Raw genomic sequence first — 8,134 nt, 5'->3', positions numbered from 1 at the left:
GTGTGTTAGAAACGGCACACTTACATCTCCCCACTATGCAGGGGGGCTGTAGACCTGCTGAGCAGGGCTGTCTACTTTACAGCAGACTGTCAGATTCCTCTAGCCCTGTGTCATGGCTAGGGTGAGCTTGGAGGGGGGATTACAATTGGCAGGGGATGGAGGGAGGGAGGGAGGGAGGGAGGGAGGGAGGGAGGGAGGGAGGGAGGGAGGGAGGGAGGGAGGGAGGGAAGGAAGGAAGGAAGGAAGGAAGGAGGGGAGGGAGGGAGGGAGGGAGGGAGGGAGGGAAGGAAGGAAGGAAGGAAGGAAGGAAGGAAGGAAGGAAGGAAGGAAGGAAGGAAGGAAGGAAGGAAGGAAGGAAGGAAGGAAGGAAGGAAGGAAGGAAGGGAGGGAGGGAGGGAGGGAGGGAGGGAGGGAGGGAAGGAAGGAAGGAAGGAAGGAAGGAAGGAAGGAAGGAAGGAAGGAAGGAAGGAAGGAAGGAAGGAAGGAAGGAAGGAAGGAAGGAAGGGAGGGAGGGAGGGAGGGAGGGAGGGAGGGAGGGAGGGAAGGAAGGAGGAAGGAAGCAAGGAAGGAAGGGAGGGAGGGAAAGAAGGAAGGAAGCAAAGGAGGGAGGGAAGGAAGGAAGGAAGGAAGGAAGGAAGGAAGGAAGGAAGGAAGGAAGGAAGGAAGGAAGGAGGGAGGGAGGGAGGGAGGGAGGGAGGGAGGGAGGGAGGGAGGGAGGGAGGGAGGGAGGGGGTGAAACAGAGTGCTGGGTAGCTGTGTTCGATTGGTCGATGGGAGGTCCTTGGATTTAGATTCCATTCTAGTGCTACATCTGCCATGAATAGACATTCTAGTTCCTTCTATAAATATCTGGCTGAGGGAGGTGTGTGTGGGGGGGGATGGGGCGTAGGGGTTGAGAAGGGAGGGCCAGTGACAGTGTTGACGAGAGGTGGGCGGTTGCTGTGTGCATAAAAGCCTTCGGCCGAGGAGCAGACAGAACTTTCGTTGGAAGTTTGAGAGAGACCAACCAAAGTCATCTACAGTCAGCCAGCCAGTCAGCCAGTCAGTCAGCCAGCCAGTCAGCCAGACCACAGCTCTTCTACTGGTACAGTACTACTCCTCTTCCTCCATCAACCATGACAGAGAGACGTGTCCCCTTCAGCCTGCTCCGCACCCCCAGCTGGGACCCCTTCCATGACTGTTACCAGGGCAGCCGGCTCTTTGACCAGGCCTTCGGCATGCCGGCCCTCCCTGAGGAGTTCCCCACCTTCCCCAGCACCCACTGGCCCGGCTACATGCGCCCATCTGCCCTTAGCCCTGACATGTCCGCTGCTGGATTCATACCCTCCATGATGCCCCAGAGCCCTGTGATGTTCCCCCTGCATAGTGCCATGATGCAGGCTGCCATGATGCCCCAGGCCGCGGTGATGCCCCAGGCCCCCATGATGACTCAGGCTGGGGCAGCATCGTACGCCCATGCCCTCTCTCGCCAGCTCAGCTCTGGCATGTCTGAGATCAAGCAGACCCAGGAGGCCTGGAAGGTCACTCTGGACGTCAACCACTTCTCCCCTGAGGAGCTGGTGATCAAGACCAAGGATGGCGTGGTGGAGATCACTGGTGAGTAGCTCATATCTGGAGATCTCTCTGTGTGTCTGTTTCTGGCAATGTCACTGTCTGTCTGTCTCTGTCAGTCTGTCTCTGTCAGTCTGTCTCTGTCTGTCTCTGTCTGTCTCTGTCAGTCTCTGTCAGTCTGTCTCTGTCAGTCTGTCTCTGTCAGTCTGTCTCTGTCTGTCTCTGTCAGTCTGTCTCTGTCTCTGTCTGTCTCTGTCTGTCTGTCTCTGTCAGTCTGTCTCTGTCAGTCTGTCTCTGTTTGTCTCTGTCTCTGTTTGTCTCTGTCTCTGTCTGACTCTGTCTGACTCTGTCTCTTTCTCTATCTCTGTCTAGCTCTGTCAGTCTGTCGCTGTCTCTGTCTGTCTCTGTCAGTCTGTCTCTGTCTCTTTCTGTCTCTGTTTGTCTCTGTCTCTGTCAGTCTGTCTCTGTCTCTGTCTGTCTCTGTCAGTCTGTCTCTGTCTGTCTCTGTCAGTCTGTCTGACTCTGTCTGACTCTGTCTCTTTCTCTATCTCTGTCTAGCTCTGTCTCTGTCTGTCTCTGTCTGTCTCTGTCAGTCTGTCTCTGTCAGTCTGACTCTGTCTCTTTCTCTATCTCTGTCTATGTCTGTCTCTGTCTCTGTCTGTCTCTGTCAGTCTGTCGCTGTCTCTGTCTGTCTCTGTCAGTCTGTCTCTGTCTCTTTCTGTCTCTGTTTGTCTCTGTCTCTGTCTGACTCTGTCTGACTCTGTCTCTTTCTCAAATCAAATCAATTGTTATTTGTCACATACACATGGCTAGCAGATGTTAATGCGAGTGTAGCGAAATGCTTGTGCTTCTAGTTCCAACAATGCAGTAATAACCAACGAGTAATCTAACCTAACAATTCCACAACTACTACCTTATACACACAAGTGTAAAGGGATAAAGAATATGTACATAAAGATATATGAATGAGTGATGGTACAGAACGGCATAGGCAAGATGCAGTAGATGGTATAGAGTACAGTATATACATATGAGATGAGTAATGTAGGGTATATAAACATAAAGTGGCATAGTTTAAAGTGGCTAGTGATACATGTATTACATAAAGATGGCAAGATGCAGTAGATGATATAGAGTACAGTATATACATATACATATGAGATGAGTAATGTAGGGTATGTAAACATTATATTAAGTGGCATTGTTTAAAGTGGCTAGTGATACATTTTTACATACATTTCCATCAATTCCCATTATTAAAGTGGCTGGAGTTGAGTCAGTATGTTGGCAGCGGCCACTAAATGTTAGTGGTGGCTGTTTAACAGTCTGATGGCCTTGAGATAGAAGCTGTTTTTCAGTCTCTCGGTCCCTGCTTTGATGCACCTGTACTGACCTCGCCTTCTGGATGATAGCGGGGTGAACAGGCAGAGGCTCGGGTGGTTGTTGTCCTTGATGATCTTTATGGCCTTCCTGTGACATCGGGTGGTGTAGGTGTCCTGGAGGGCAGGTAGTTTGCCCTCCAGGACACCTACACTGCGTTGTGCAGACCTCACTACCCTCTGGAGAGCCTTACGGTTGTGGGCGGAGCAGTTGCCGTACCAGTCGGTGATACAGCCCGACAGGATGCTCTCAATTGAGCATCTGTAGAAGTTTGTGAGTGCTTTTGGTGACAAGCCGAATTTCTTCAGCCTCCTGAGGTTGAAAAGGAGCTGCTGCGCCTTCTTCACAACGCTGTCTGTGTGGGTGGACCAATTCAGTTTGTCCGTGATGTGTACACCGAGGAACTTAAAACTTACTACCCTCTCCACTACTGTCCCGTCGATGTGGATAGGGGGGTGCTCCCTCTGCTGTTTCCTGAAGTCCACAATCATCTCCTTTGTTTTGTTGACGTTGAGTGTGAGGTTATTTTCCTGACACCACACTCCGAGGGCCCTCACCTCCTCCCTGTAGGCCGTCTCGTCGTTGTTGGTAATCAAGCCTACCACTGTAGTGTCGTCCGCAAACTTGATGATTGAGTTGGAGGCGTGCATGGCCACGCAGTCGTGGATGAACAGGGAGTACAGGAGAGGGCTCAGAACGCACCCTTGTGGGGCCCCAGTGTTGAGGATCAGCGGGGTGGAGATGTTGTTACCTACCCTCACCACCTGGGGGTGGCCCGTCAGGAAGTCCAGTACCCAGTTGCACAGGGCGGGGTCGAGACCCAGGGTCTCGAGCTTGATGACGAGTTTGGAGGGTACTATGGTGTTAAATGCTGAGCTGTAGTCGATGAACAGCATTCTCACATAGGTATTCCTCTTGTCCAGATGGGTTAGGGCAGTGTGCAGTGTGGTTGCGATTGCGTCGTCTGTGGACCTATTGGGTCGGTAAGCAAATTGGAGTGGGTCTAGGGTGTCAGGTAGGGTGGAGGTGATATGGTCCTTGACTAGTCTCTCAAAGCACTTCATGATGACGGAAGTGAGTGCTACGGGGCGGTAGTCGTTTAGCTCAGTTACCTTAGCTTTCTTGGGAACAGGAACAATGGTGGCCCTCTTGAAGCATGTGGGAACAGCAGACTGGGATAAGGATTGATTGAATATGTCCGTAAACACACCAGCCAGCTGGTCTGCGCATGCTCTGAGGACGCGGCTGGGAATGCCGTCTGGGCCTGCAGCCTTGCGAGGGTTAACACGTTTAAATGTTTTACTCACCTCGGCTGCAGTGAAGGAGAGCCCGCAGGTTTTGGTAGCGGGCCGTGTCAGTGGCACTGTATTGTCCTCAAAGCGAGCAAAAAAGTTATTTAGTCTGTCTGGGAGCAAGACATCCTGGTCCTTGACGGGGCTGGTTTTCTTTTTGTAATCCGTGATTGACTGTAGACCCTGCCACATACCTCTTGTGTCTGAGCTGTTGAATTGCGACTCTACTTTGTCTCTAACAGAGTGCACTTCCTTCTACACTTCGTAGGCTCCCTTATCCAGAGCGACTTACAGTAGGGAGTGAATGCATTTTCAATCTGGTCCCAGTAACGTACCCTCTCATTCAGCAGCCCAGTGTTGTTTAATGCCCTGGTTAAAGGCCCTGGTTTAATGCCCTGGTTAAATGCCCTGGTTTAATGCCCTGGTTAAAGGCCCTGGTTTAATGCCCTGGTTAAAGGCCCTGGTTAAAGACCTGGTTAAAGGTCCTGGTTAAATGCCCTGGTTAAAGGCCCTGGGTAAATGCCCTGGTTAAAGGCCCTGGTTTAATGCCCTGGTTAAATGCCCTGGTTTAATGCCCTGGTTAAAGGCCCTGGTTAAAGACCTGGTTAAAGGTCCTGGTTAAATGCCCTGGTTAAAGGCCCTGGGTAAATGCCCTGGTTAAAGGCCCTGGTTTAAGCCCCTGGTTAAAGGCCCTGGGTAAAGGCCCTGGTTAAAGACCCTGGTTTAAGGCCCTGGTTAAAGGCTCTGGGTAAAGGCCCTGGTTAAAGGCCTGGTTAAAGGCCCTGGGTAAAGGCCCTGGTTAAATGCCCTGGGTAAAGGCCCTGGTTAAAGGCCCAGGGTAAAGGCCCTGTTTAAAGGCCCTGGTTAAAGGCCCTGGGTAAAGGCCCTTGGTAAATTCCCTGGTTAAAGGCCCTGGTTAAAGGCCCTGGGTAAAGGCCCTGGTTAAAGGCCCTGGTTAATGGCCCTGGTTAAAGGCTCTGGTTTAATGCCCTTGTTAAATACATGGTTAAAGGCCCTGGTTAAAGGCCCTGGGTTAAGGCCCTGGTTAAAGGCCCTGGTTAAAGGCCCTGGGTAAAGGCCCTGGTTAAAGGCCCTGGGTTAAGGCCCTGGGTAAAGGCCCTGGGTAAAGGCCCTGGTTAAAGGCCCTGGTTAAAGGCCCTGGTTAAAGGCTCTGGTTAAAGGCCCTGGTTAAAGGCCCTGGTTAAAGGCCCTGGGTAAAGGCCCTGGTTAAAGGCCCTGGTTAAAGGCCCTGGTTAAAGGCCCTGGGTAAAGGCCCTGGTTAAAGGCCCTGGTTAAAGGCTCTGGTTAAAGGCTCTGGTTAAAGGCTCTGGTTAAAGGCTCTGGTTAAAGGCTCTGGTTAAAGGCTCTGGTTAAAGTCTCTGGTTAAAGGCTCTGGTTAAAGGCTCTGGTTAAAGGCTCTGGTTAAAGGCTCTGGTTAAGGCCCTGGTTTAATGCCCTGGTTAAAGGCCCTGGTTAAAGGCCCTGGGTAAAGGCCCTGGTTAAAGGCCCTGGGTAAAGGCCCTGGTTAAAGGCTCTGGTTAATTGCCCTGGTTAAAGGCCCTGGTTAAAGGCCCTGGTTAAAGGCCCTGGTTAAAGGCCCTGGTTAAAGGCCCTGGTTAAAGGCCCTGGTTAAGGCCCTGGTTTAATGCCCTGGTTAAATACATGGTTAAAGGCTCTGGTTAAATGCCCTGGTTAAATGCCCTGGTTAAAGTCCCTGGTTAAAGGCCCTGGGTTAAGGCCCTGGTTAAAGGCCCTGGGTTAAGGCCCTGGGTTTAGTCCCTGGTTAAAGGCCCTGGGTAGAGGCCCTGGGTTAAGGCCCTGGTTAAAGGCCCTGGTTAAAGGCCCTGGTTAAAGGCCCTGGTTAAAGGCCCTGGGTAAAGGCCCTGGATAAAGGCCCTGGTTAAAGGCCCTGGTTAAACGCCCTGGTTAAAGGCCCTGGTTAAACGCCCTGGTTAAAGGCCCTGGTTAAATGCCCTGGGTAAAGGCCCTGGTTAAAGGCCCAGGGTAAAGGCCCTGTTTAAAGGCCCTGGTTAAAGGCCCTGGGTAAAGGCCCTTGGTAAATTCCCTGGTTAAAGGCCCTGGTTAAAGGCCCTGGGTAAAGGCCCTGGTTAAAGGCCCTGGTTAATGGCCCTGGTTAAAGGCTCTGGTTTAATGCCCTTGTTAAATACATGGTTAAAGGCCCTGGTTAAAGGCCCTGGGTTAAGGCCCTGGTTAAAGGCCCTGGTTAAAGGCCCTGGGTAAAGGCCCTGGTTAAAGGCCCTGGGTTAAGGCCCTGGTTAAAGGCCCTGGGTTAAGGCCCTGGGTAAAGGCCCTGGGTAAAGGCCCTGGTTAAAGGCCCTGGTTAAAGGCCCTGGTTAAATGCCCTGGTTAAAGGCCCTGGTTAAAGGCCCTGGGTAAAGGCCCTGGTTAAAGGCCCTGGGTAAAGGCCCTGGTTAAAGGCTCTGGTTAATTGCCCTGGTTAAAGGCCCTGGTTAAAGGCCCTGGTTAAAGGCCCTGGTTAAAGGCCCTGGTTAAAGGCCCTGGTTAAGGCCCTGGTTTAATGCCCTGGTTAAATACATGGTTAAAGGCTCTGGTTAAATGCCCTGGTTAAATGCCCTGGTTAAAGTCCCTGGTTAAAGGCCCTGGGTTAAGGCCCTGGTTAAAGGCCCTGGGTTAAGGCCCTGGGTTTAGTCCCTGGTTAAAGGCCCTGGGTAGAGGCCCTGGGTTAAGGCCCTGGTTAAAGGCCCTGGTTAAAGGCCCTGGTTAAAGGCCCTGGTTAAAGGCCCTGGGTAAAGGCCCTGGATAAAGGCCCTGGTTAAAGGCCCTGGTTAAACGCCCTGGTTAAAGGCCCTGGTTAAACGCCCTGGTTAAAGGCCCTGGTTAAACGCCCTGGTTAAACGCCCTGGTTAAAGGCCCTGGTTTAATGCACTGGTTAAAGGCCCTGGTTAAAGGCCCTGGGTAAAGGCCCATTAAACATGCACTGGTTAAAGGTAATTTCACTCTCTCCTCCGTGTTGATGAATGCCTGTTTAAAGGTCCTTTCTCTCCTCCGTGTTGATGAATGCCTGTTTAAAGGTCCTTTCTCTCCTCCGTGTTGATGAATGCCTGTTTAAAGGTCCTTTCTCTCCTCCGTGTTGATGAATACCTGTTTAAAGGTCCTTTCTCTCCTCCGTGTTGATGAATGCCTGTTTAAAGGTCCTTTCACACCCTCTCTCCTCAGTGTTGATGAATGCCTGTTTAAAGGTCCTTTCACACCCTCTCTCCCCAGTGTTGATGAATACCTGTTTAAAGGTCCTTTCACACCCTCTCTCCTCAGTGTTGATGAATGCCTGTTTAAAGGTCCTTTCTCTCCTCAGTGTTGTGGTCCTGCGGGAAAAGGGGACAGGTCCCTGTGGCAATCTCCTATTAGCAGCTCAGCTGTCGTCATAGCAAACAGATATACTGTGAGACAGCAGGGCAGAATTTCAGGCCTGGCTTGTAGGAATCTGGTTTAAAAACCAGTCAAAAACTATGTCATTTTAGGCAACAAAATTGGTTTAAAAAAAGGGGCGGATCCTTAAGAAGTTGAGTTAGAGCCTCCATTTAACATGTAACGTGCTAGGGAACGTGTCAAAGTGGACATGGATGAACAGGACCGACACCAGGCAAGGGCGACAGGGAGGGGGGGGGGGCGACAGGGGAGGAGGGAGGGGGGGGCATGACTTCTATTCTCAGCCCCTCGTAAAACAGAACAGATGGTCCTCCTAAAGAGTGAACCAGTAGCTCCCTACTGATAGTATTGAAGTATCAGGGGAACTTTCAGACAGAGGGGCAACAGCAACACATAGAGAGAGAGAGAGCATCTCACTCAAACAAACAGCATCTCACTCTAACAAACAGCATCTCACTCAAACAAACAGCATCTCACTCTAACAAACAGCATCTCACTCAAAC

General features: G+C 51.4%; 1 protein-coding gene across 1 annotated transcript in view; it reads left to right on the top strand.

The window, feature by feature from the left end:
- Window positions 1-967: 967 nt before the first annotated feature.
- Window positions 968-8,134, top strand: part of LOC120056804 (heat shock protein beta-1-like) — a 14,826-nt gene continuing 7,659 nt past the window's right edge. The window contains 1 exon segment of the mRNA XM_039005005.1: window positions 968-1,596. Within this exon segment, the coding sequence (XP_038860933.1) occupies window positions 1,116-1,596 (481 nt within the window). The 5' untranslated portion in view covers window positions 968-1,115.

The sequence above is a fragment of the Salvelinus namaycush genome, chromosome 12 (genome assembly GCF_016432855.1).
Source record: "Salvelinus namaycush isolate Seneca chromosome 12, SaNama_1.0, whole genome shotgun sequence".
NCBI lineage: Eukaryota > Metazoa > Chordata > Actinopteri > Salmoniformes > Salmonidae > Salvelinus > Salvelinus namaycush.
This window is presented reverse-complemented; position numbering and strand designations above follow the sequence as displayed.